Here is a 26,097-nt window from a genome sequence, read left to right as displayed (position 1 = left end):
GCACCGTCAGGTTAACGGTTGGACTCGATGATCTTAAAGGTCTTTTCCAACCAAAATAACTCTGTGAGTCTATGTACGCACGGACACACATTCACATATGTGACTGTGCGAGAGCACCCGTGCCCGGGTAAGGTATAAATGTGTATGTTTGTGTTGGGTCTTGGGAACAATTTATTCATAAGAAACTTATTCCCAGTGAGGGTGGCAGAGCCTGGCCCAGGCTGCCCAGGGGGGTTGTGGAGTCTCCTTCTCTGCAGACATTCCAACCCGCCTGGACACCTTCCTGTGTAACCTCATCTGGGTGTTCCTGCTCCGGCGGGGGGGTTGCACTGGATGAGCTTTCGAGGTCCCTTCCAACCCCTGACATGCTGTGTGATATAAAGGGCTGTGGGGCATTGGAACAGGCTGCCCGGGGCAGAGGTGGAGCCACCATCCCCGGCGCGTTGCGGGTTGGGCAGGCGGGGATGCGGTTCTCAGGACGCGGGGCAGCGCCGGGCCGGGTCACGCTTGGACCCCATGATCCCGAGGGGCTTTTCCCGCCAAATCCCCCCGCTCGTTTCCCGCCCCGCGGGGCCCAGACCCCGCCCCGCGGCCCCGCCCCGCGCGTCACGTGACGCGCGGCCCACCTCTCCCGCCGCCCCAGCGCGCCATGGCGTCCGCCGGCGGCGCGGAGCCCGAGCGGCCGCACCCCAAGCCTTTCCTCATCGGCGTCAGCGGCGGCACCGCCAGCGGCAAGGTGAGAGCGGGCCGGGGGCCGGGCAGCCCGCGGGGAGCGGGCGGCGGGGCGGGCACCGGGAAAGGCCGCGCTCGGTGCCGCCGGGGGGGTGGTTGGGAAGCCGCGGCCCGGGCTGAGCCCTCCCCGCTCAGTCCACAGTGTGCGAGAAGATCATGGAGCTGCTGGGGCAGAACGCGGTGGAGCGGCGGCAGCGCAAGGTGCAGATCCTGAGCCAGGACAGCTTCTACCGGGTGCTGAGCGCCGAGCAGCAGGCCAAGGCGCTCAAGGGACAGTACAACTTCGACCACCCGGGTGAGGCGGCCGCGGGAGCCCCAGCCCGGAGCCCTCGGCCCGTCCCGAGCGAGGGGCAGCGGGGGTTCCTGCCAGGGCCTGTGCAAAGTGAGGAGTGCTGGGCGGCAGAAACGCTCTTTCCGCCACCAGAACATCTGTTGTGTCCCGACGCTGCTGTCAGCGCGGGGCGACGAAGATGCTGCAGGGAGTGGAGCATCTCCCGTGTGAGGAAAGGCTGAGCAGCTGGGGCTCTGGAGATGGAGCTGGGTGACTCATTAATGGTTATAAATATGTAAAGAGTGAGTGTCAGGAGGATGGAGCCAGGCTCTTCTGGGGACAGCCAGTGATAGGACAAGGGGCAATGGGTGCAAACTGGAACACAGGAGGTTCCACCTAAATATGAGAAGAAACTTGTTCTGAGTGAGGGTGCCAGCGCCTGGCCCAGGCTGCCCAGGGGGGTTGTGGAGTCTCCTTCTCTGCAGACATTCCAACCCGCCTGGACACCTTCCTGTGTAACCTCACCTGGGTGTTCCTGCTCCGGCGGGGGGGTTGCAGTGGGTGAGCTTTCGAGGTCCCTTCCAACCCCTGACATCCTGTGATTCTCTGTGATTCTGTGAAAGCTGTGATGCTGCGGGTGGTAACGGTACATCTGCGGAGCGATGCTGGAGAGCATCCCGCCTCGCGCGGTGCTGTCTCCTCATCCTCACCTCTCCAATAAACTGCGTCACTCCCCAAATCCTCTCCTGATGTTTCTTGCTCAGGGCAGTGCGGTGGTTTGCAAACAGGACAAGGATCTGCCCTTGGCTGAGGTCTGGTGCCTGCTCTGGGTTCACCAGCACAGATAACACTCTTAAAAAGCATTAAAGATGTCTGAGGTTTTCTATATTACTCTCAGTTAACAGATTGAGAGTTGCATAAAATTATACAATTACCAAGTGGTTTGGTGAAATTGTACAATTACCAGCTTCACATTTGGGTTCTTAATTTCATTGTGTTGTTTATAAGCAGCAAATTCTCTCTTCCTTATCTCTGGAACCAAGTGTCACGATTACAGTTTGGGTGGAGAGTGTTGGATTGCTGCTGCTAGGAAAGAATAAGCCATAAATTCCTTTTTTTCCTGGTGTAATACTGGACAGAAGATTTTTCTGTTTGGTCTGGAAAATCTGAGCAGACCATTTGATACAGCAGCATCTGAACATCTTCCTCTTTCAACCTTCCTCTTGCAGATGCTTTTGATAACGATTTGATGCATACAACCCTGAAAAACATTGTTGAGGGGAAGACGGTTGAGGTACCAACGTACGACTTCGTGACCCATTCTAGGTCAGTTTTGGTTTCGTGTGGAGTCTTGGGGTGTGTGTGGATGTCCCCAGCTGTGCCAGCGACGTGTCACTTGACCATTTTAGCAACACGCTCTGGGTGTTTTCTCCTGGCAGGCTGGCAGAGACGACCGTGGTCTATCCTGCGGACGTTGTCCTCTTTGAGGGGATCCTGGTTTTCTACAATCAAGACATTCGGGACATGTTCCACCTCCGGCTCTTTGTCGACACAGATTCCGACGTCCGGCTGTCCCGCAGAGGTAACGCTCTGCCGTCCCTGGCAGCATTAGCCTGTTCGTGTTCCTTATCCGCCCTCTACCATGTGGTAACACTCATGGGTTTTATCTTCCCGTCCCAGTTCTGCGAGATATGAAACGCGGGAGGGACCTTGAGCAGATCCTCACCCAGTACACCACATTTGTCAAACCTGCCTTTGAAGAGTTCTGCTTACCGGTACTAAACATTTCACTAATTTGATTTGCATTTTTTTTTTTGGTGGGGGGAGAAAAGGAGCAGGGCTGCCTGGGGATCAGCTGCACTGTACATACAGCAGTGGTGGCTTTTGATATTTGTATTTCACAAGTCCCATGCTCTCCCCTCTGCCTCATCTCTTTAACCATTACAAGCTACTTATTTAAGTGACTTAAATGGTTGGTTCTTTCTGCTTGCGAAGCGCTGTGGAAATCCCTAGAGGCTGCGCACATTTTCTCACTGCCGTGGCTATTTTAGCACGGGTCCCTTTGACTGAAACACTCCCACTCTGCATTTATTCTTAAGAAGGAAGAAAGAAGAGCTTGGTTTCCCACAGACCCTCTCTCCACAGGGAACGCTGCTGAAAACCTGGGGCAGACCATTACAGAGTCTGCTTGCTATGCTGTATAATGTGAGGCCAATTTAGGTGCTCACATAATCAATTAATTTGTAAAAACCCTTTGAGAACAAAATCCTGTATGTGGATTAAATAAGATGGAAAAGGCTAGCTCAGGCGCCTCTCACTCTAGATCAAAGCAGTTCTGGGATTGTAAAAGTACTCATTAGAAATGCTGAATTTGCCAGCCTTTTTATAAGAAGGGAGGGGAAAAACAACCCCCAGGGGCTCTCTGGTGGTAAAAATCAATAAAATGTCATCAGAGGCAGGAAGGAATTTCACATGCACACTGGGTACCTCGGCTCTCGGCAGGGATTTAGCAGTGGCTTGTGAAATGCTGATTAGAAGCAGCTCTTTGCAAACAGACCTCGGCCTCGGAGTGGGTGATCTGTTGAAGGCAGCGTGCTCTTCAGAGTGCTGAAGTATTCCACACTGAACCTGCTGCTTCTGCCTGGACATTCCATGCAAAGGGGCAGTAAGAACAAGCCCTGACCCTAAATCCAATGCAACTTCTCAATTAATTTAAGGTGTTACCATGACAGAGAGTTTTAACTTGCAGTCCCAGAGCACAGAAACCCCTCCGTCTTTGCCCCCAGCTTTCTGGTGTTTGGTATCTTCTTCCTAGAGTCAAGCCGACCTTTCCCATTAACAGTCTCCACCACCGTTCCTGTTTTGCAGACAAAGAAGTACGCAGACGTGATCATTCCCCGAGGAGTTGACAACATGGGTAAGAGGGAGTTGGGTTCTCTGTCTGATTTCTCTTGGGGTTGGTGAGAGAGCGGATGGCACACCGCTGCTTTTGCGCGTGTCTGAGGAAGGGGTTCTGCTGGAGGGGTGCAGGGGAGGGAGCTGCTCGGAGCCTGACCAGCTGCTCGAACTGTGGGGGCTGCAAAAATGTGATGCGACTGGCGATGCAGAGCAGGACACTAGTGTTAAAGCTGGCAGTGCAGTCACTGGTTTCTGTTGAGGTCTGACCTCCCTGCAGAGCACAGGTAGAGCTTCATTTAAGGGCTTGTTGTCAAAACTTGACCAGGGCTGGATGCCCCATATTTTCTAGACAGCTCGGCCAAGAAAGCCTATATGTGTCCTGTATCCCCCGTTCCTCTCTGCAGTTGCCATAAACCTCATAGTGCAGCACATTCAAGACATCCTGAACGGAGACATCTGCAAGTGGCAGCGAGGGGCGATGAACGGACACGGTCGGACCTACAAGCGCCCGTTCCCCGAACAGACGGAGAGCAGCAGCGTGCTCGCCGCCGGCAAACGCTCCCACCTGGAGTCCAGCAGCCGTCCGCATTAACCCAGCGGCATTGGGAGGATTTGCCTGTGCTCCAGACCAACGCTGAAGACAACTTTGGGAAAGGACTTCAACGGAATGGTTGGTGAAGTGCCCTTTGTATCATCCCAGCAGTGGATACCGGTGAGAAACTCCTTGCGGAGTGGAGAGGAAGGAGCTATTATTTTACTTGATGAACTTGATTTTTTTTTTTTTTTTTAATTTTCAAAATGAGGTCTAATGCTGACATCTCCCCTGAAAATTAAGTGCTACCTGGTGATTAGCAAGACACCCCATTTCCCTGATGATCATCTTCCTTAGCAGGAAAATGATCTGTTTTTTCAAAAGAAAAACCAGTTTCTATATCTAAGACTAGCTCACACCATGTTCATGTTAACAAGTTGGTGCAGTCCTTGCTCTTCACCTTGTTGGTACCTTGAGTTCTGGCGTTGCTCTCCCACCAGCCAGTCTCCTTTTTAGCCAGTAGTAGCATGTGAGGCAGAAGGATCGACCTGTAGAGGAATTGCTGAGACAAAACAGCGGCTGTCTGGGACAAACAGGAACTTTTAGTTCATTCTGGGGACAGGCCCAAGAAATTGTGTGATTCTGGTTCCTAATTCATTCCTTTGTAAGCTCCTGAATCTTGCTACACTGTGTGTGATTATTTTTTTTGTTACCCAAGTAGTCTCCTTCTGCTGTTATTGAATGTGTGAGCTCCAACTGGATTGAGTTGCTCATGGAAACGGAAACCTGACCTTGTCAGTATTACTGTGTTTTAGGGCATTTCTGTCCTGCTGGTTGCAGATTCTGCTGGGTGGAATCCGTCCACGTCCAGAGCTGGGTGGGAAGAGCAGCAAGGGGGAAAGCTGCAAATTGCAAGATCTTCCTGCTGATGGCAATATCAGTTCTCCGGACATGCTTCAACCCTCAAACAGGGTCAAAGCGCTTGCCTTGCATTCAGGCAGTTTAAACTCAAGAATGTCTGGTTTTCTAAGAAAAAAAGAGCAGACAAGAGGCTGGAAGTATAAACAATAACATCCCAGTTTGTGTAGTTTACCCCAGGTAAGTGATACTGCAGCAACTTGAAGTTTTTGGGGAAAAAACCAAAACAAAACAAATCTGAAATGCAGTAGCAGTTGGGCCTTTGAAAAATGTCCTTGTGATATTGAGTCTGGATTTATGGTGTAATTTTAAGAATGAGGGTGAGGGAAAATATTATGAAGAGGAACTTTTTCATATTTGCTAGTTTTCCAAAACCAGGGTCTGGCTGTGTTGGTTGTGGGTGTGTTATTTGGCTGATAAAGAAATGCACAAACAGTGAGCAGAAATGACCATTTTATATAAAAGATATTTGTGCTACTTGCACTACAACAGCACAAAGATACGGGAAGGAACCCTTCTGGAGATGCTGTTAGACTCATCAGCTCTTTCTCCCTTTAACTCCAAATTGTTAGCTTTAGTTCTGTAATGGCTGAAGCTTTAGAGGACGAAAAAAAAATATCTTAAGAAAATGCAGTCTGCACCTTCATCCCTCTAGTCTTTTCAACACTGGAAATCGATAAAGGGTCGTTGTGTGTTCATGGTCTCCACAGTTCTGTGGTACGTCTGGAATGCTGAGGAGAAAGCAGCTCATCACCAAACTGCTGCTGGTGCTGTTTGGCTCAGGGTGACAGACTTAGAGTGTGAGCTACTGCACGAAGCATTAGCTATCGGGGCTGATTAAGTGGAGGCAAAATAGTCACTAAAACCTGCTTTGAATGACTGTGGTGGTTGATCATACCGTCCTCGGGGAGGACGGGGAGCTCAAAGCAGCCATGAATAGCATTTGTTAGAGCTGTGAGGAACTCTACAGTAAAAATCCCCTGCTCTGTTTGGGACTGCTGTTCCTGGTCAGCTTTGAGCTGTATTGGAAGATCCTGCTGCTGCAGCCACGTGTTAAAAAAAAAAAAAAAATCAAATGTGGCGTAGGTACGATAACCTTGTTAAATACCTGTACAGAGCTATTACCAGCTCCCCACTTGCACCTTCTCCCGCCCTGTGAATTCCTCTGCTGGTGCCAGCCAGGCATGGGCTGGGTTCCCAGCAGTGTTTTTACCCTGAACCCCTGTGTACAAGTTAGAACAGGTTTCCTTGGCAGCACCATCGGTTCTGCCTTGCTCAGAGTCCCTTTTCCTATGAGATCTAAGGTGTAACCCAGTGAGTACAACACTGCTCCTGCTAGTAACAGGCCACTGGCTTTGTGTGAACACAAGGCCAAAGGATTCTGCTGGCTTGGGCTGAGTTCTTGGCCTGCCTGAAGCTTTGTTTTAGCTTGTTTAGCTGTAACAGCAATTTTTTAAAATGTCTATTTGTTTTATTTTTGCTTGGCTTCATTAAAATTATGGTTATGCCAAATGATTATAAATAGATAACAGTTCTAAGCAGAACAAACTATTTATAAACTTAGCTTAATGCTGTAATGTAATGAAAGAGGGATGATAGAGATTGCAAGTGGGGGCAAATAATGCATTGTTGAGGAATATAGTCATGGGATGATGCTGAAGACTGCAGGGCTGATTACAGATAATTAAGGATGTGTAAACTTTGGAACTGGGAAAACCCAGTTTTTAGGGGTAACAAAGAAAATGGAAAAGTATCTAATATGTTGGAGACTATCTATTTATAGTAACTTGTTGTAACATGGAATTGCAGACCAAGGTGCTAGGGAACATTTAAAATAGCCCCAAGTGCAACACACTGCAAGAAGGAAGAAACCACCACCATGAGACTGCCCAGGGAAGAGGAAGAAGAAACCTGTTCAGTGTTCTCTTCCCAGCAAAGGACCTGGGATGCTGTTGACCAAAGGCAGCAGCCTTAGAGCCTGAGGTGCAGTGGAAGAGTGAACGTAACAGGGGTGGAGACTGGGAGTTGTGCTCATAACAGCTATATTACTGTTGAGACCTTTTTTTGTAACAGTATTCTTTTATTTTTCTGTAACAAATAGATCTGGACTACTCTTATTTGATCAGACTGTTAAGATTGCATTTATACTATCAATAAATTCTTGGCTTTGCATAAAAGGTGTTTCCTTTTGCCTGTAACAAGATTGTAATTGTTACTGTTTTTGGATAAGGATGTTCCAGCTGTCCTTCCAGCGCAAGTCCTTGAGTTCAGTAGCAGACAGTGAGGGCTCCCCATAGGTCACAGGACTGAATGTGCGATAGACCAAATAAACTGAAGAGAACCAGGCTACGATCAGGGCACCGAACATGCTCTTGAGAAGCAGAGATCTGGGATGAGAGAGGGAAAGAGCAGTCACGTTACATCAAGGCTGGCCATCACTTCATCCAAAAGGAAGGCCTAAATCTGGCCCGTCTTTTCTAAAGGCAAATGCCAAAGTGTGGCCACTGCTGGAAAAATCACTGCTTTCTCTGTGACAACCCTGGATAAAAGAGCTGCATCACTTATCCAGTTATCCATCTGTGAAAACAAAATACCTGCAGAGATGATCGCCAAGATGCTGTAATACAATGGGAATCAGGAGAATCTGGAATGTGAGGGCAGGCAGGTAGTGGTACAGGAAAAGCGTTTTCTCCATCAGGAAGAAGGGCAGGTAATTCACAGCCCAGCCTCCAACACACATGCCCCCGGCTGATACCCACAGCTGCCACGCATCTGCAGGAGACACAAGACACCATCTCAAAGCACTGTCTCTGGAAACCTAAAATCTCTAAGAGGTCACTTACTTGCATGGTTTGGTGTTTTTCTTGACCCCCTGCAGCTGGTGCCAGTACAAAGTTTAACTTAAGCACACTCAGCTGAGGTAAATAGTTGCATTTGTCACAGTTTAGGTGTGAAGCAGCTTCACAGCAGGATAAAAGGTACAGCCAGAAAAGTCAGCAAAAAAATGTCTGGCTACACACAGGAGATGGTACGTTGGCTGGAATGAACACATCTAAAAGAAACCCCTCCCTACACAACCAGTACCTCTTTTAAATCATCACCAAAAGGCTCAGTAGAATCCAAATCTGACGCCTGGAGATTTCTTACACTCAGGGAAATGAGTCAAATAAATATTATGGTGGCTACTATGTTGTCTCATAAGGCGATGGTCACATTGTGATGACCATAATCAGTCTCTTCATGGGCTACTCTATATGTTTGTGTCCCCCTAATAAAAATGTTAGGGTTATCGGGCAGGAAAAAGTCCTAGCATAGGCAGGTATATAGGTGCAAAAATGTGGTTTTGGGGCCATTAAAGTGTAGCAGAACAAGTAACAACTCCCCCCACCTTGACGCACACATACACAAGGGAATCAGACCTTCAGGAATATCGTGAATTTTTCTTCTTCGTCGTATCAAGTACCATAGGGACAGGCAGGCGTAGACCAGAGCAGCAACGTTCGCTGAAGCCCAGGTGACAACATTCCCAAGGAGGTGGATCTGGGCCTGCAGAAGAGAAGATGGTCTAAGCCAGAAGCAGGAACATGCTGCAGTTCTTTTAGATAAATTTAAATATTACCTACACAGATTTGCTAAATGAAACTGCAGCATGTGCCTGGCTAGTAACCTGGTATTTCCGAGAACAAAGCATGCTGATCAACTTTGCTGCTTCAAGACTCTCTTGTAATGTAAAGCTTTTAAAAGATGCTATTGGAGATGAATTCATCTTCTAAATGGAATCAATAATGGAAACTATTAAACTGCAGTTTTCCTTTACCAAAAAAAAAAGGCAAGACGACATGATTTAATTAAAAGCAACTACTGTCAAAGCTGCATCACATGCCAAAAAAAAAAACCCACACCCCAATCCTCAGGGGAAATATATTAATACAGGAAAAGTCTGTCTGCAGCAGCTCCTTGGCCTTGCTCCCGCTCACACTCATGGAGCTCACATGGGAACTGAATCTGCCTCCTTCAGCAGGTTCACATCTACTGCTACCTCTCATACTTACACCAGAGGTCGGGTGCAGCCAGTAGGGAATATTTGTGTCCATCGTGATCCAGTCAAGAGCAGAGGAGCTGTACTTATGTTCTGTGTCTTCGTTTTTTAATGTGAGGATTTTCCACTAGAAAAAAAGCAAACAGAAGGCTTTCAGAACCGAAACAATGAGCTAAACAGCTCCAGATGTAAGACGTTAAGTTCTTAACCTGGGAGTGAAGAAAAGTTTTGTGTATCTCATACTGGATACTGATCAATACAATGGTTTTATTTGTTCTTAGATAATGCACTTTCCTTAGTGAATTTCTACAGTGTTAGTGAGGGGTATCAACACTACGAACTGCAGATACAACACATTACAGTTCAGATTCAGGCAGCTTCTATGTGTGCACCTGATCTTTCTCCCCCTTCTTTTTTCTCATAATCACTTGGGTATTTGTTACTGAATAGCACAGGTCTGAAATGCCCTCCTAAATACATTCAGAAATATTTTTTTTTCAATGAGGACACCAAACTACTCTATCAGCAACAAATAAACCACGAATCCTCAGGCTCAGAGTCTGCAGAAATGCTCAGGTTCCTGGTCTGCAGCAGAAATAAAGATGAAGGACTAACAAGACACTCACCTGCAATTCTGTGAACTTTGCCATGAAGCTGAGGTTTTTACTTATGTCCATCTGTGTGGGAGAGTGGAGTTCTACTTCCCTCTCTTTTTGCTCTTGGCCTGGAAGAAAACCACATAATAAGTAGAAAGCTAGAGTCTGCAGAACACACAAACACACAATACCACCTTCCCATCAACATGAAGCATTCCCCAGTTACAGAAATCTGTTTTCAGAACACGGCTGAGACGTACTTTTCCCGTATCTGTGCTCTTCTACGTTCCACACCATGCTCTGGTGGTAGCCCTTAGACAGCTTCTCTCCAACCACCTCCAGCTGCCGGTATCCCCACTCGGGTAAAGATGCTCCACTGAGCTGAAAGTGAGAGGTGACTGTGAACTTCTGGTCCTGACAACTGGAATTTCAGGATGGAAGTTCCTAGGCCCTGCCTGAGTAGTGGGTGACAGCAAGGGACTGCTAGAAAGTATGTGGGGAGTAACTACACAATACTGTCTCAACAAATGCTACAGCCATCAAGCCATTCTGGCAAACTCTGTGAAGAGATCCGTAACTATTGCACATATTACAGACTCAGCACCGATTTCTGAGCAAGCCTTGCTTGCTGAAAAGGAATGAAGTGTGAGTACGACTACCTGAAACACACGCTGCTCTTTTATCACACTGAGCAAGTTTATAATTTCCTTTTATTTACTTATTTGGTTATTTGTTTTAGAGGTCTAGGCCTTTTGGAGCAGAGAAATTAGTAGTTTATGAGATCAGAAGAACTGCGTGGAGCAAAAGCTACAGGCAAGTAAACAGAAATCCACTTGCCTTTAGCACTGCAGAGGTGTTCACATGAACAAACCTCACTTCTGACAGAATTGTCTTCCACACGTCTGTGTCAGACTGCCGATTTACAATTTCCTACAACAGAAAGATGTCTTTTGATTGTCATGTTTTCTCAGCTGTTTCTGCTGGAACATGATGAGCCAGTGCCTTCCCTTTGACCACTCACCACTCTCCAGAGGTTCTGTGCCGGCATGGAGATGTTATAATCAATATAGCAAGAAACTTCTTGGGAGTGGGGGCTAAGAGGGGCAGCAACATCATGCCTAGAAGACAAGTAAGAACCTCCAACACCATTTCCCAAATTCACACAAAAAGCAAACCCATAAAGGTAATGAATTGGCTTAGACCAGATTCAGTAATAAAGCAAAAAGTAACTCATTTATACAGATTGCACTGTTTACTCTGAAAGAGAACACTCTCCACTATCAAGAGCTGCCAGGAACAGGCTCGGAGGAAGCCAATACTTTGCCAGGCTGAAGAACAAGCACTGATTGTAACAAACAGAGACGCTGTTCACTGGGATTTCCAATAATAAACAAATCAGGTTTGGAAGGGACATAGCAAAAACCCAAGCTGAGAACAACCCCCTTCCTAATCTGAGTGATATTCAAGCACACGCAGACACCCTTTGGGAAGCAGGCCGGAGGCAATTTCATACTGCAGCCTTTGCAAAACAGGCAAGAACCTGTGGCAATCAGCCACGGCACACCGGATTCTCCAGCACATCTTCCTAACTTCCAGAGCACATCCTTCACGCAGGAGGATGCCATCAAAGTCAGCAGAATTGGCTTTGGGTTAACAGTCACACAAAATACCTGAATAGTTATTCTGAGAGACAGCAAAGCAGAATAAGCCAGCAGGCTTGGCAGAGATGAGAAAAGGACTTACGTGTTGAGGTACCGAGTCGTGATGCCATGGACCAGCTGCACGATGTGTCCGTGCCGCACGGGCCGGGGTGGGTTACTCACCACCAGCTGCTGCCTGGTGGAGCGACACCCAAGAGGAAGCGCTTACATTCTTTATAGACATTGCAACCTCGTCATGACCAAACCGTTAGGTCAAGAAGCTGCAGGCGGGGACAGACGTTTAGGCAGCAAAATGAGAAATTAAAGCAATCTATAGATTGTACCAGAACGGAAACACAGCTCATAAAGGCAAAGGTGATTTAAGGGCAGAATGACTCAGAGGATCACTAACGGGATACCAACACCCCAGGCATTAGGTCAGTGCTCTGAATCCAGGTTAGTCAGGAGCAAGTACAGATTATTCCCACCACGCAGCTGTTTGGTGGCTTCTGTGAAATGAAGAAAGTCTGACGGGTGTTGGTCCTGCAACTCATGTCACTTGTGGCAGAATTACAAGAGATCAATGCCTATCTGCAACATGAAGAGCAAACTCTCATCTTGCTTCTGGGCAGGGCTAAGGCGTGCTTTGGCAAGGGGGAATGCTGCAGTTCACATAATTGCTGCCTGTATTTTACTGTTCTACAGAAGGACTTCACATCCTCCAGGGCTCGTAGGAGTCTTAAATTTGAAGAATCTTAAAGAGATCCTGGGCTTCTGTGGTTCTGGTGGAGTGCCTGCTTGAAAAGTTTGTGCTATGGACAAACTTTCCCAATATGGACACAATTTATAATGGCACACAGTCCTGGTAGGGCTCTTTACACAGTTCCCAGAGCAACATAAGAAACCTACAAAAGCAACTTTTTGATCAATATGAAATGATATCACACAAGGGCTTTTACTGGCAAAACTACAAGAACAGAAACTCCTGCTCTCCACTGACAGTTACAATGGCAAAACACTTCAGCACAAACGAGGCCTCTCAGGTACAGGCGCCCACTTGGAATCTCTCCCGATGTGGCAGATTCCACAGCTCATCCTTCACTTTGAATACAAAGAAATATTCTGCAAAAGTGATTTCCACACTCCTCTGAGACACATTCAACTTTGATAAAGCTCATAAAAGCACTCTAATGCCATGGCTCACACGTTTCAAAAAGCAGAACTTCCCTTTCATGCAAAGCACCTGAAGAGTTCCCACCGGTCTCATGAGTGTTCGAAGTTCCCCTTGTGCACAGCACAGCCCACGTTCTGGCAGGAGCAGTTCAGGCAGAATTTCCGAGTCCTCAATAATGCTTCTACCATATTGAGGAGGATTGTGCAAAGAGTCGCCCTTACCGGCTCTGCAGCTGAAATTACTTGCTGCCCTGTTTAGGTTTTGGAAGTGTCTAGAAGCTATGCTTACAGCAGCTTGGCATTTAAATCTCTCACATACTCACATTCCAGGATCTTTGACAATCCACCAGTTGTTCACATCCTTGAAGGGATAGCAGGTCACCTGCTGTTGATGAGAACTGCCTCGGCCATTCTCATACCTGTACAGAAGGTTAAAAAAACCCCACAAGTGTGTAACAGGACATTTCTGTGCTCAATAAGAGTTATGGCAACACAAACCAGCTCCATTCCTACAGAGCACAGAGAACCTGCACATCTGCAGTGCGCTCTGAAGGACTAATGAAGAGATTGCCAGGAACTGAACAGAGAGGTGAAGAACCAGAACATACTTTCACCCTAACGATACAGACCCAGACAGATTCCTCACCTGATGGGATAAGTATTTGTGTGAGAATGGAGCCAACACTGCATGGGCTTGCCCAACACGTTCCGCAGAGTAATCTGAGAGCCGTAGGCCACCTCTAAGGGCTGACCCTGAGTGATCCGAGCCAGCCCGCCCTGAGAAAAAAAATGATAGGATAAGTGGAAAGAAGAAACAACCCAGAGGCTGTTTAAGTTCTAGTAAGAGTCACCTGTCACTTTAAACATAGCAGTATATCAGCACAATGCCTTCTTATTTGGTTGTATCTACAAAAATCAAATCTTGCAGCGCCATACTCACCAGAAAGTAAATACATCAATGCCTGAAGGTCTTAGGCTCTTAGGGAATATCCCTAAAGCCCTGCTGTTCTAAAAGACAGACTAAGAACTCTTCTACAGAAAATCATACTGTCATCCTCTAGTATACAGTGTTATCACTTAGGAGATCAGTGGAGTTTCCTGTAGGAAGGGACAAACCTTCAGCAGAAGAGTGAAGATATTGTTCTTGGTTCACTGGGAAAAGCTTTTAATCCATTATTAGGATTTCGGTCATCATTGCTTCATCTTAAAGCAATACTACGATAGCAGAGTAGTCAAATGACATAAAAGGAACAAATACAGAAGATCAAACAAACAAGACCACTCACAACTCTTCTAATAGTGATTTCCCCCTCTTCTCCCTTAATAAATCAGTTTGAGGACCACATTTCCTTTACCTCTAAGCTGGCTTGAAAAGCACTTGTCATAATCTGGTCATGAGGCCCAGAGCGATACAGCAAAGCCAAGTGAACATAGAAGAAGGACAGGTACATTGCTACTGGGATGAGGATGAGGGCCAGTCCTCTAGCCAGGAAATGGCACATCAAGGAAACCTAGAACACAGGGAACTCACTGGTTTCATGCTCCAGATATTAAAAATATTAAAAATGCCAATGCACTTGGCTTGGTTTGCTTGTCTTTTTTAAGTTTCCCCGAGCACCCTCATTTAGCTATAATTTCATGGACAGCTGGATAACTGCCAAGGATTTGGACTGGAGCCAGCAGGAGGTATGTGGAACAGTAAAGGTTTTGAGCTACAAATCACCAGGACATGGATAAGAGCAGAAAAGCCAGCCACGCTCACATGCTTATCTTAAATTTAACTCCGTCTCCTCCAGCAACTGTGCTGGGAAACTGTTCTATGACACAGTTTGCAGTCTAAGAGAAGGAATTTTAGTACAAAAATGATCTACAGACAGTATCACTATTTGTGGGCCTGCTGGCTCCTGTACTGAAATGTTACACATAATGTATTCTGCATGTTGTGCTACCTACATTTGACAAGTTCTGGTCTCCTATCATGTGCCAGAAGTGGAGTCCTGCAGTGGCCAAGAGCAGCATATAGGTAAACAGGCCCATATATTTCACTCTGAGAAGAAGGTGCATAAAAATGAACACAGTTAAAAACAACGCAATTACCTAATATAAGACATAAATGTTCAAACTTTCTCTTGAACAGGATGTGTTAAAGTCCAAGGACTTAGATCCATGACAAGTCTGGTACAACAATATAAATAAGCCTTAAGACTTTGACACCAGAAGATATAATTTGTTTGCCAACTACATCAAATAACTGCAGTGACAGGGAACTTTCTTGATAACATGCTGGCAAATCACAAAGCACAGAGTCCCTAAATTCAGACTTCCTGAAGCTTGAGGCAACCAGGAGGGAAGGGTGAAATGTAGATTCTGATTTATAACATAAAGCCATCCCTGAGAAATGAATTTTGTTCTTCCCAGGAAGTTCCCTCTAATCCCTGGTATCGCCTACTCTGAATTGACATCCTCTTATAGAAACAATCTAACTCATCAAGAAGTCATGGAGGTATCTGCTCAGAACAGCACCAAGAATCAGTCTTGAAAATCCGAAGCCCCACCGATACCTCAGACAGCAGGCAGGAAAGTCAGCTTGCTAAAAAAAAGTCACCACTTACCCAACCGCACAAGAACAAGCTACTCCAGTCAGCAGGAGCCAAAACCACCAGCTTCCAGAGAAGGAACTTAAAGAAAAGGACAAAGGAAAGAATGCTATGGTGAGATCTGAGCACCTTCTTAGGATCCTGAATTCATGTAATTTAACTTGAAAAAAAACTTCCAGGGCTCCACTATTCCTTGTTCTACTCAGCGGTATCTCATTCTGAACCTCCCATGCCACTGACTCTCAGCCCTGATCTACAGAGTGTTATTAAATGTACTTCTCTGTATCCTGAAAAGCAAAACTGAACGCTACCTGCCTTCTGATACCACAGATAAAAGAAATGTATTAAATCACTTGCTGGGCTCAGTTTAAAGATAATTTTACTTTACTAAAGATTACTTTATCCTCTGCAAGGAGCAGAGAACATGTGAAGCCACAAGAAGAGAGACAAAGCTCTCTAAATTCAATGCCTCTAAACAGTAACAAAGGAGCATTAAGTGACTTGTTATGATCAGCATTTCTGTGCACAGAAGGAAACCTTCCAATAAGAATCTGGGTGGACAAAGGAGCGCTCCCAAGGGATTTTATTTTTATTGTAAAATAAAAAAGACAACCTTACTACCAGTTAAAACAGTCTAACACTGCTCAGAAGAGAAAACTTCTGGGGCAGCCATATGAGAGGTCAAAGCATTGGATTTTACAGATGAAGTGAGATACAGAACAGTAAAGTGACTTACACAAAAAACCACACAGCCTGTGACCAAAAAAAAGTCACCACAAGAATATCCAAAAGGCTGGGAGACAATCCAGCTTTACCTGTGCCTTTGCAAATTGTAGAACTTCAAGTAGGACAAAACTGCAAGTAGGATAAAAAAAATCAATATTGATTCCAGAAGCATGAACCTTGACTGAGTGATCAAAGAGTTCTCTGTGGGAAAAGAGACAGACATAAAATTAGGGAAACTTATCTACAGGCGAGTGGTACCTCAAACAATCACATCATTATCCAACAGAAGGACCTGCCCCTTTAAGAACAGCCAATTTGTTTGCAATCTTACTGGTTGTACTAGGGAGGTGTTGGGTTTAAAGGGACAAAAACCTTCCAGCAGGAGCAAAGTACGTGGCCATAACTGTCTCCAAGGACAAAGAGGTGAGCGAGTTGTAAAGTCTGGCAGGAGGCAGATAAAGGTGCTGTGCTTGTCTGCCAAGGCAAAGAAAATCACTGCTGGGAAATCCAGAGAGGTGCTTCTCAAGGCAAAGAGAGTCCAGGCAGTGACCCCAGCAGGCAATCGGCATGATGACAAATCTTCAAGAAAGGGAGCTGCTTTGTGCAGGATTCCCTGAGCCAGAATCAGAGCAGCCGATAGCAGAGGTTTAGCTTTCTCTTATCAGACTACGAAAGGGCTGTTGAGAGGCTCTTTCCCTTTCAGACAACCACCAGCAGACCTTCAGAGAATAAAAACAACTGCCATACACACCAGAGCCACATCAAATCATGGTGCTAAGGACACAGATTGGTTCGCTGCAGTTTGGAGATGAAGACATTAGATGAGCTCTAACTGTAAGTAGGGTCACCCTGCTGTTAAAAACCAGTATGTGCTAACACTGTAAACTTCTGAGGAAGAGGGTACAGGCTTCCTTGGATGCAAGAAAAGTGGTTTTCTGTGAGGTTATTACAGCTTAATAATGAAATGAACTTGTATAAAGCCTCAGCCTGCTGCAGAGCTGTGGGAGGGAGGGGAGCCGAGAGGCTCAGCAGACTGACACAGGCCAGGGCTGAAAATGGGCTCCAACATGTTGTGAGAATTCTGTGGGGAGATGCTGCTCCAGTGGTTTATGCACCCTGAAAATACGCCAGGAGAAAAGTGACCCCTTTCCCCTTGTATGACCAATGGGGCCGAAGGGAATAATCTTACCTAAGAGAATCAGAAGAGCAGCTCCAAGTGCAGCACAGTGGGAGAACTGCAGTTCTACCAAAATCTGGTATGCTAAAGGCACACAGAGCGCACCAGCCAGGGCTGGCAGGAGCCGCAAGGACCAAACAGGAACGTTCATCCCATATTCTGAAATAGGAGACAACAGTGACGGACAAATTTGGAAACTATTAATTGCAGAGAAGATGGATCAATACAGAACTCCTTATGACTACAACAAGTTGTTGAATCTAACTCCTACTCTTAGTAAATTATCGTCTATCTTGTACTTCTCAAACTGCTTTAAGCAATTAAAACATCTGTGCTGTGGAATCCTTAATGCCTCAAACTTTGGTTAGAGATCTGCAGATTTATTTAAGAGGAAAAATGAAGGTTTCAGACAAAGCACTGTTTCCACTAGTAAGGCAAAAGGAACCTGTCAGGCGCTGAAATACTGCTTATTTTCTCAGAAGAATGAGACAGTTAAAATCAGCTCTTACCAGCTCCAATTCTGTTCCATAAGAAGTTTCCATCAAATCCTCCTAAATAACCTGCAACAGAAGAAGCAATTCAGAATTTAAAATTTAAAGCAAGTATAAAAACTGGTGCTAAAGTGGTCCTGGAACCATTTCCCAAACACACAGCTTTTCCATGCCTGAAAGGACGCTTTCCCAAAAGGGTTCTCTTTTGTACTGTTTCACCTGCAGCCACGCTTGATAATGTGCAGAGGCACAAAGAATATAAATTGGGAACAACAGATTTTCAGTGACAAAGTTACACATATATTTAACCTCTCCTTCCCATGCAGACACTTTTATATTGTGCATACCTCAGCTACAGAAAGGAACTCAGGCCTGAAAATTTGCTTGTTGACAACTGTTTCTAGTCACCAGCACTTCTCACCCCACCAGGATTGGACAACAATGAGGCAATGGATATGCAGCTCTATCACCCCCAGTACTCATGCAACAGCTCCCTAATAATACTAAATAAGAGCAATTCTAATTCTCTTTACATCAGTTCAGGAGACGCTACCTCCCAAAGCGAGCAGCATGTGGCCAAGAGGCGGGCCGCTGTCATCCACGAAGAAGATCCTCTTCATGTAGAGGGAAACGAATTGGCCATAATAAACTTCATCGAAACTGAAACACAAGAGGCAGAAATGTGTCAAATCTCACTGGAACGATCCTGCAGGCTACGGGGACATGAGGGAAGGAAAAACGGATCTGTTGGCAAAAGGCTCAGAGTACAATGAACTGCAGGGGCTTTGCCCTTGTCCCCTCAGGAGTGTCTCTGAGGGAAACAATATCATTGTATTTACAGAGACGGACATCAGGCAAGCTCTGCTCTTCTGCTCCTGCATTCTTACTCGCAAATGTTTATAAAACCAAAAGTCTCTGTCATTCAAGCGGAAAATAAACCATTCTACTCACACAACAGCCCGTGGATAGGAAAGCTCCCACAGACGGCTTATTAATCCCATCACAGTCAATGCCACGAGGTTCATATTTATCTCCACAGTAACCACAACCGGCTTCTTCAGAAATCCCAACATCCTGTCAAAGGTCTGTCCAAACCTCCAAGAGCCAACAGAGAAGAGCAGCAGTCACCCTTTTGCCCCAAGCCAGGTGAAGATCATTTGCAGAAAGCACACACCACCACTTGCTGCTACTAGCAGTTCACGGTAACTGATATAACAAAGTTCTCTCACTTCCCTCATTTATGTGTTTTCTGCTGTATGTACAAGAGTAATGCTAAAAATGAAGTTACTGAACACACTTGACTTTTATCTGTCATTCTTCTACATGTGTATGGTTCTCTCTAATCAATAGTAAGCTAGAAACTCTGCTTATTCTTAGACTGGTTCTGCAGAAACGCAATAGCTTAATCCAAGCCTATATTCCACTTTGTGCTAAGCAAACTTCCCAGCCCAGACTCTAATGCTAGTGATAGGCAAAACACGTGCTCAGGCACCACATTGCTCAGGCAGCTTAAAAAAAAAAAAAAAAAAGTTATTTCCTTTATTTCCTTCTAAACTGAGCATATTTTTTTTGGGGGGGTGGGGCAGGGCAGAACCTGCAAACATCTTCTGTCTTAAAAAGCTGGCTATGGGAGCAGAGTTATAGGTGCTGTAGGGCTCCAGTGCAGAAAGTAGGACTGAACTCTTTACTCCTGTGGGCAGAACTGCTAGGTAAGAAAATAGCAAGGAATCGGTGTTGTATCTCCTCACCTCAACACAACAGAAAGTTATCGGAATAAACCCATCTGCACAGCTTTGACTGGGGAGAATAAAGGAAGACATGAGCACGTCATCACCAGCAAGTGCGGTGCCACTGTCGTCGTTTCTCGCTACCTGCAAAACACAAGCGCTGCGTGGAACGGACTGTTTTAAGAAGCCCCTTGCAAAGCTGTGCTCTCCACCAGCGCTGATGCACCATACCACAGGCCATCACCTGCGCTCTGCCATCTCCTCGCAGGCTCTGGCACCCGCAAGAACTCCCTGATGGAGAGGACTCTGCTCCTCCCTGCAGCACAGACAGGCCTGGAACCCGGGGCAGGGCTGCAGCACTACCTGTGCCCCAGACCTCACACGCCTCCTCAAGGAACCATTAAGCCCTCTGCCAGCTTTGCATCCCCTTCTGTGAGCCTTATGAGGGGGCGGCAGGACCACTGACCCCCCCTACCAGACCTTGCTCCCCCTGTTGAGCTCTGTGGGGGCAGCAGGAGCACCGACCCCACAGCCAGCCCTCACCCTTGAGCATTACGGGTTCCAACAGGACCCATCAGCCACCCCTTATCCAGCTCTGTATCTCCCTTGAGCGTTTTTTGGGGCAGCACAGGACCCGCCTCCCACCCTCCCCTCAAGGCTTATGGAAGCAGCGGGGCCACCAGCCACCCACCGCCAGGCCTCGAATCCCTCCCTCGAGCCTCGGGGGGACACAGCGGCGCCACAGCCCCCGCCATGAGGCCTCACCCCCGCCGCTCGGAGCCTTCCGGAGGTGAGGAGCGGGGGCGGGACCAGCAGCCCCGCCGAGCCCCGGGGGAGGCGGCGGGACCGGGACCGCCGGCCCTGAGGAGATGCCGGCCCCCGCCGCGCGCCAGGGGAGAGGGCGGGACCACCCCCTCTAGCCAATGACTCGCGGCGCCGGATGTGGCGTCAGACGCACGCAGCGTCGCGTGGGCGGGGACAAGGAAGAAACCCGTCTCGTTGCTATGGCAACGCCAGCGTGGGGCGGCCGTGAAGGCCCCGCTGGGTCCGGAGCTCCGGGCCAGAACCACCCCCCCAAAAAACCCGAAACAAAACAAAGAACTCCCCCCCCAACAAACTCCAAACCACCCACAAAAAAATACCCTAAATAAAACCCTCCCACAACAACAAAAAGAACAAGAAACCAAGCACAAAACATACCCCCCAACCCAACCCCAAAACGAAAATTAAAAAAAACCAAACCAAACAAAAAAAACCTCCAGCATAAAAAACCCTCACAAACAAAAAAACAGAAACCAAAAACCAACCCTGGGGAAAAAAAAAAAAAAAAAAAAAAAGAAAGAAAAGCAAAAAACCAGAACGAACACCAAAATATACAAGCCTGTAACCAACAAAACTAGACCAGGGACTCGGGAATTTGAGAAAAGCATAATCTGCTTTATTTTTTTATTTTTTTTTTATTTAAATAAGGAGAATTCTTTCATATGGAAAGAGCTAATACAATCACATATTTGAAAGGAGAAACAATAGGTACTGAAACGAGGAAAAAAGGGCGATAAAGAGTGTGCCGCAACTGGCCTGGTGATTCCGTGATTCGAGTTCCGGTCCGAGTAGAAGTTTCCAAAAAATATAAACAGGTTGCACGTTACACAATTATCCATCGTCTGCCCTTTCAAATATCTGGTCTACATGAAAAGACAAAGAGAGGAAAGGCCAAAAAAAAAAAGTGTACTATACAGGTCATGAGGGCAAAAAGCTTGGAGGAGTACGGTATCCCCTTGAGAAACAAATGCGGTTTATACAGAACGGGAGGGAGGATTCCAGTCGAGGACGGCACCTCGAGACATGCGAAAGGGCGAGTGTCTCACTGCTGCTGCGATTCCTGGGGACGGGCATCTATGGCCACTGGGAAAATCTGGTGGGTTTGGGATTAAAATCAACAACAACAACAAAACAAGTAGCTGGACTGCTGTCTCTGCACAGGCAGCAGCTCCGCTGCTTCAGCAAAACACACCTTTTTCTGTCGATTTGCCACAACTAAGTATCCTGATGACTGTTGTAAATTAATTTTTACTCACAAATGCATCTTTCGTTACAAGGAGACTGGGCTGCTGTGCATCAAAAATAACTGGCTGCAAGGAATTAATCTGGTGTGTAACCAGCCTGAAGCAAAACAGGTTAACAAAATGTAACAGAACAAGGTGTCAACATGCAGTGGTGCTTGCTCAAAAGTGAATATCGTAGCCTCGTCAAAAGGTGAGATGTAGCCAAAATGCTAGGCTCAATTTTTTAATATATATCCATAAATACACAGGAACCATGGGGCAGCTTTGCAGCATTCTTGCAAGGAAACAGTTAAACGGAGTCTCTGCATGAGCACAACCACGCAGGGGAGTTCAATGGGCTGCAAACATATTTTGGAGTTGCTGATGACTGTAGAGCTGCCACAGGCAGAGCCAGGAGCAAACTACGGAAGCTCAACAATAATACCCATCTGACTGGTGACTGTGCTGCTTCCACTTATTTAAAAATATACTGGACAGCCTTTTTTCCCCTAACTTCAATTTGTTTTATTTGTTTTTAATTAAGAGCTAAAAGAAGGCTGACCTGGAGAGGAAAGCAGCACTAAATGCAGCTGCCAGGCTGTGAATCACAGAGCTGATTACACACGTGCTTCAGACCTTCAGCTGAACAAAAAGCAGTAAAGTCAGTCTCTGAATATTTCTCCTTCACCCACTGTTGCTGAAAATACAGATTCCGCCTCTCCCTCCCACTGCACCCTTCCTAGCAGAAGGAGCCTGCAATTTGGCAGCTGATTTCCAGTCAAAGCAAAAGCAACTCAAAGGAATAAATCATGAGGGCCCGACCCTTCAGCGGTGGAGACAGGAAGCAGAATTATCCCCCTATAAACCACATCCACATTCTATACATTTCCATTCTGCTTTCCCCCAAGCTGAATTTGTGTCAGCGTCCCAGCACCCTTGGCCTTTCTGCACCTTGAGGATCAGGGGCTTTCCTTTTGACTCAAGGGCACCACGAACTGCACTAACCTTGTACTAGCTTTAAACAAGCAAACATAAATATATGCCAGAGAAGAAGGATATTGCACCTTAGAAATTTGGGCTCTAAAACTGCTTTCCATCACACAAAACTCCATTAAGTGAAAGAGTCTTGCCAACTGCAGCTGACAGTCACGCAAAGGTGAGGAATGGAATGAAGCTCACATGCATTTCTTGGCCTTTCCTGCACAGAATAATTCAGACATAATATATAAATAGAGCAGTGAAACAATTACTTTTTCACCTAGACCTACAACATCAAATACGTATAAATAAATTCTAGTGTTTTATTCTGTTGGGGGAAGGAATGGAGGGGTTAAAAGAGAAAGAAGGATGACCTTTTTCAACTGGAAATATTGTAGTTCTGATGGCATTTACACCAGAGGGACTGCAATAACTTGTATCTACCAATAACCCAGTTTCTCCAACACATTTGACCATTTTAAAGTCATACAGGTGGGAGGAAAGAGGTTAGTGTCTTTGTAAAGCTTAAGTAGTGTGTCTAGGGTAGGAAGGAGATGAGAAGGGGGGCTCAGGTAAGTCTCTTTAGCCATGACAGTTGGATTCTGGGCTGATATTAGCTAGGGCCAGCTGGGCAGAAGGATAATTTAAAAAAAAAAAAAAAGAAAAATCAGACAATTCTATTGTTCATGATATTCCAAGGAAGAAAACAGAAAGGGGAGTGGGATGACTTACTGGTGGAGCAATCTTTGGAAAATGTTGGGAGCAGGACTAGCAGATGCAGGTCTGGGAAATGTCTGAAGGCTGGGGAAATATTTGTCACTGAATCTCAAACCCTGTACTTTAAGGAGGATGCTAGAGAGATGCTGGCACACTCTGCTCTGAGGTTAAAAATCCATAAAACAAGAGAAAAAAGAAGAGCTTTTATTTTTTTTTTTTTAGAAGTACCATCCTATCCCTTTCCCTTCGGGTTCTCTGCCATTGTCAATGGGGACCAGTGGAGAGGGGACATTACTACATCTAAGTTAGTTTAGGTTTCTAAGCTCTTTAAAGCTACTGTATAAAATTCTTATTTATACCTAGCTTAAAACTTCAAATGCATCCCTAGAAAGTTACGAAGGATCTTTCCTAGAAAGGGGAGAAAAAAGCAAATGAAGAATTAAGAACACCTTTCAGATCCTTTCCCAAATACATTCTTTGTTCAAAATATCTTCTTTGGAACCACCAATGCGTGACTTGCTGCCACCCAGCAGAGGTGGGCAGCACAGCCAGCGAGCAAGCTATCACCTCCTGCAGAATTGAAGTTTTCCTTCCCTCCCTTCAGAGTGACCAGCCTACTTTACATTTTGAAAGAGCTAAACAACACAAACCAAGTTGAAAGTAGTTGAGTTTACTTAAGACTACTGTCAACTGAAGGACTCCAAGCACTTCCTGAAACTTTTAAGTCTGTCCTAAAATCTACACACACACACACACAAACCAAAACCAAAGAATAAAACCCCAACCCCCTCCCAAGGGGATCTTCCTTTCATAGATCAAATAGTGGTAAGAAAGTGTAAGGTGATGACACCATATACATACTATAGGCAACTACATCCAACGTAAAGAACTTTTTGCTGTTCATCTGGGGAAGGAGATTAAAAGGATGATTCCAAACTGCCTCTGTAACCATGCGCTTCCAACGCAAAAAAGAAGGTTCCAAGTGTGCTAAAAAGGCTGCTTTGCAGAGGGGCTCCTTTACCAATACGTTTCTATGCAAATTTTACAAAAGGCCATGAGTTAGAGGAAGAGAAAACAAGGCCTGGGGAAAAGGTAGAAGAGCAAAGCTTAGGAGAACAGCCCCAAGGGATGAACACAATACAGAGCAAGTCTCAGGAGACATGAAGAATTAGAGCGGTCAAGGTAGGGAGCGTAAGAGAGCATCGCAACTACAAAAAGTAGTCCATACAGACCCGTTGGCTCTAGCCAACTCTTCTGACCCATGTGGATTTTTCTTAACAGATATTACATTTTGTAAATCTGCAATCTTGCATTTTGTCATGTGTTTGGCAGTCACTACGAAAATCCCAAACCCACAAAAACCTAAATCCAGATGAGCTTGCAACAGAAATTTGGTGGTTTTTTTCTTTAAAATGAAATCACCACATTTTTTTATGCACGAGGCACTCCAAAGCTACAATTAAAGTGGTGCAAGTTTCAAGATTAATGCACTGATCTACTATATGCCTTTAGTACATACTTAGTTCTAAGGCAAGCACTGCTACTAGCTTAAAATGAAAACACTGAAAAATTAATGAATGCCATAACTGTCCTGTTTTCCTTTTTTTTTAAAAAAAACCCCAAAAAACCAAAAAAACAAAAAAACCAAATAATCTGAAAGGCTAAATCACTTGGGGAAAATCTACCCAAACAAATTCAATTTCAAAGAGTCATGATTCTCAACATAGCACAGAACCGTATATAAAACTAAGCAGAGCTTTGTCAGAACATAATTTTAGCTGAAGGGATTTTTTTTTCTGGATGGAATGAGGAAAGCAGAAAGAAGGGGGCCGGGAATGAGAGAACATATAAAAGTTCTGCTATAAACAAAGATATAGCTTTTTTGTAAAAACCTCAGCTGCCTTTAAAATGAAAAACCTCAAACTAACTCCTCTCCCCCAGTTGCCACTCTGCTGAGACAGAAGTAGGGAAGGAGAAGGATGGGCTTTGCCAAGTGAGCGATCACAGCTAGCTGTGGATGGAGCACGGGGGGGAAAAAATAAAATTAAAAAATGGCTTGAGCCACTTAAAAGTCACAAGGTTGGTTTGTTTTAAAGCAAGCAGGTCAATGTCATATCCACTGTTTCAAACTGCTTTGTTGGGAAAGGGGCTTGGATGATGTCGCTGTAGTCAGTCCATGTGGGGCGGGGAGTAGATCTGGTGAGATTTTCAGGAGATCCAGTGGGGTCCAGTCTAAGCTGCGGTGCCTCTCAGGCAGCAGGACCAGCTGGGCAGAGGTGCTCCTAGGCCTTGCTTTCCTCCACCTTCACTGCCTGAGGTTTGATCGCTCCTGTGCGCACTGGCTTCATCTGGTTTGTGGAGGCTGTTTCTTGCAGCTTTACCGCTCCCAGGTTGGCTTTATTTTCATCCACCCGTTGCTTTGCCTTTTGACGTACAAAAAACCAAAGCATTAGCTAGCGCAGAGACCTCTATGTAGGTATAAAAAAACCATGACCATCATTCATGCAAGACATCAAATTTGCTCCGAAAAATCAGATACTCTATTCTGTTGCTGTTTGCTGTCCTAAAACACCTCACATGTAGGATCTCAAAGTGTTTCACCTGTCTGGCAATGCAAATAACCCATAAAAACTCAACATGGACACTGTCAAACAGGCAATCCTCTGATCTCTCCTGACTTTCAAATCACACAGCATTACTCTTGAGCTCAAACACCCACCCACTCTCCCTGCAGGGAAAAATAACAGCTCCCACATACGGTTTCAGCACACAGGCCTTTCCAAGGCACAGGCATGACCGTATAGAAAGAGCAGATGCTGTGGGGTCAAAGCAAGCACTGA

The 26,097-nt window shown here is 45.9% G+C and overlaps 3 protein-coding genes across 12 annotated transcripts in view; 1 reads left to right on the top strand and 2 right to left on the bottom strand.

The window, feature by feature from the left end:
- The first annotated feature begins 629 nt into the window (after positions 1–629).
- UCK1 (uridine-cytidine kinase 1) lies at positions 630–7,246 on the top strand. The gene is made up of 7 exons (XM_065648352.1): positions 630–736; positions 868–1,027; positions 2,233–2,329; positions 2,443–2,585; positions 2,684–2,778; positions 3,872–3,920; positions 4,306–7,246. Exons 1-7 carry the CDS (start codon positions 650–652, stop codon positions 4,491–4,493), a joined length of 819 nt encoding a protein of 272 aa, XP_065504424.1. The 5' UTR covers positions 630–649; the 3' UTR covers positions 4,494–7,246.
- Positions 7,247–7,374: 128 nt separating this feature from the next.
- Positions 7,375–20,402, bottom strand: POMT1 (protein O-mannosyltransferase 1). Of its 2 annotated transcripts, none has more exons than XM_065648350.1 (21): positions 20,209–20,402; positions 19,539–19,661; positions 18,742–18,885; positions 18,344–18,450; positions 17,809–17,859; positions 17,312–17,458; positions 16,212–16,323; positions 15,412–15,477; positions 14,753–14,846; positions 14,155–14,310; positions 13,446–13,576; positions 13,123–13,218; positions 11,730–11,822; positions 11,008–11,104; positions 10,824–10,916; positions 10,247–10,367; positions 10,017–10,114; positions 9,404–9,517; positions 8,771–8,897; positions 7,946–8,123; positions 7,375–7,738 (listed from the first exon to the last, which is right to left on the bottom strand). In XM_065648350.1, exons 3-21 carry the CDS (start codon positions 18,861–18,863, stop codon positions 7,564–7,566), a joined length of 2,178 nt encoding a protein of 725 aa, XP_065504422.1. In that variant the 5' UTR covers positions 18,864–18,885; positions 19,539–19,661; positions 20,209–20,402; the 3' UTR covers positions 7,375–7,563. The 2 variants fall into 2 exon arrangements, with proteins under 2 accessions (XP_065504422.1, XP_065504423.1); XM_065648351.1 differs by having other exon boundaries at positions 20,283–20,402.
- Positions 20,403–20,960: 558 nt separating this feature from the next.
- Positions 20,961–26,097, bottom strand: part of PRRC2B (proline rich coiled-coil 2B) — a 45,525-nt gene continuing 40,388 nt past the window's right edge. For 8 of the 9 annotated variants that reach the window (XM_065648864.1, XM_065648871.1, XM_065648870.1 and 5 more), the window contains exon 32: positions 20,962–25,680. In XM_065648864.1, the coding sequence (XP_065504936.1) occupies positions 25,540–25,680 (141 nt within the window). In that variant the 3' untranslated portion in view covers positions 20,962–25,539. Of the gene's footprint in view, positions 25,681–26,097 lie in introns of all 9 variants that reach the window. The other variant, XM_065648873.1, reaches the window with a different exon arrangement.

The sequence above is a fragment of the Caloenas nicobarica genome, chromosome 19 (assembly GCF_036013445.1).
Source record: "Caloenas nicobarica isolate bCalNic1 chromosome 19, bCalNic1.hap1, whole genome shotgun sequence".
NCBI classification, from domain to species: domain Eukaryota; kingdom Metazoa; phylum Chordata; class Aves; order Columbiformes; family Columbidae; genus Caloenas; species Caloenas nicobarica.
The sequence above is the reverse complement of the archived record's forward strand: the minus strand, read 5'-3'. Positions and strand labels throughout refer to the sequence as shown.

Bases quoted from the DNA above. Each gene is read 5' to 3' on its own strand.
- POMT1 (XM_065648350.1), bottom strand. From the start codon at position 18,863: ATGTTGGGATTTCTGAAGAAGCCGGTTGTGGTTACTGTGGAGATAAAT. The intron at 13,219-13,445 runs GTGAGGAATCTG...CCTTCTGTACAG, and splicing joins ACAAATACTTATCCCATCAG to GTATGAGAATGGCCGAGGCA. The intron at 10,368-10,823 runs GCAAGTGGATTT...TCTCACTTTCAG, and splicing joins ACACCTCTGCAGTGCTAAAG to CTCAGTGGAGCATCTTTACC.
- UCK1 (XM_065648352.1), top strand. From the start codon at position 650: ATGGCGTCCGCCGGCGGCGCGGAGCCCGAGCGGCCGCACCCCAAGCCT. The intron at 737-867 runs GTGAGAGCGGGC...CTCCCCGCTCAG, and splicing joins GCGGCACCGCCAGCGGCAAG to TCCACAGTGTGCGAGAAGAT. The intron at 2,330-2,442 runs GTCAGTTTTGGT...TTCTCCTGGCAG, and splicing joins GACTTCGTGACCCATTCTAG to GCTGGCAGAGACGACCGTGG.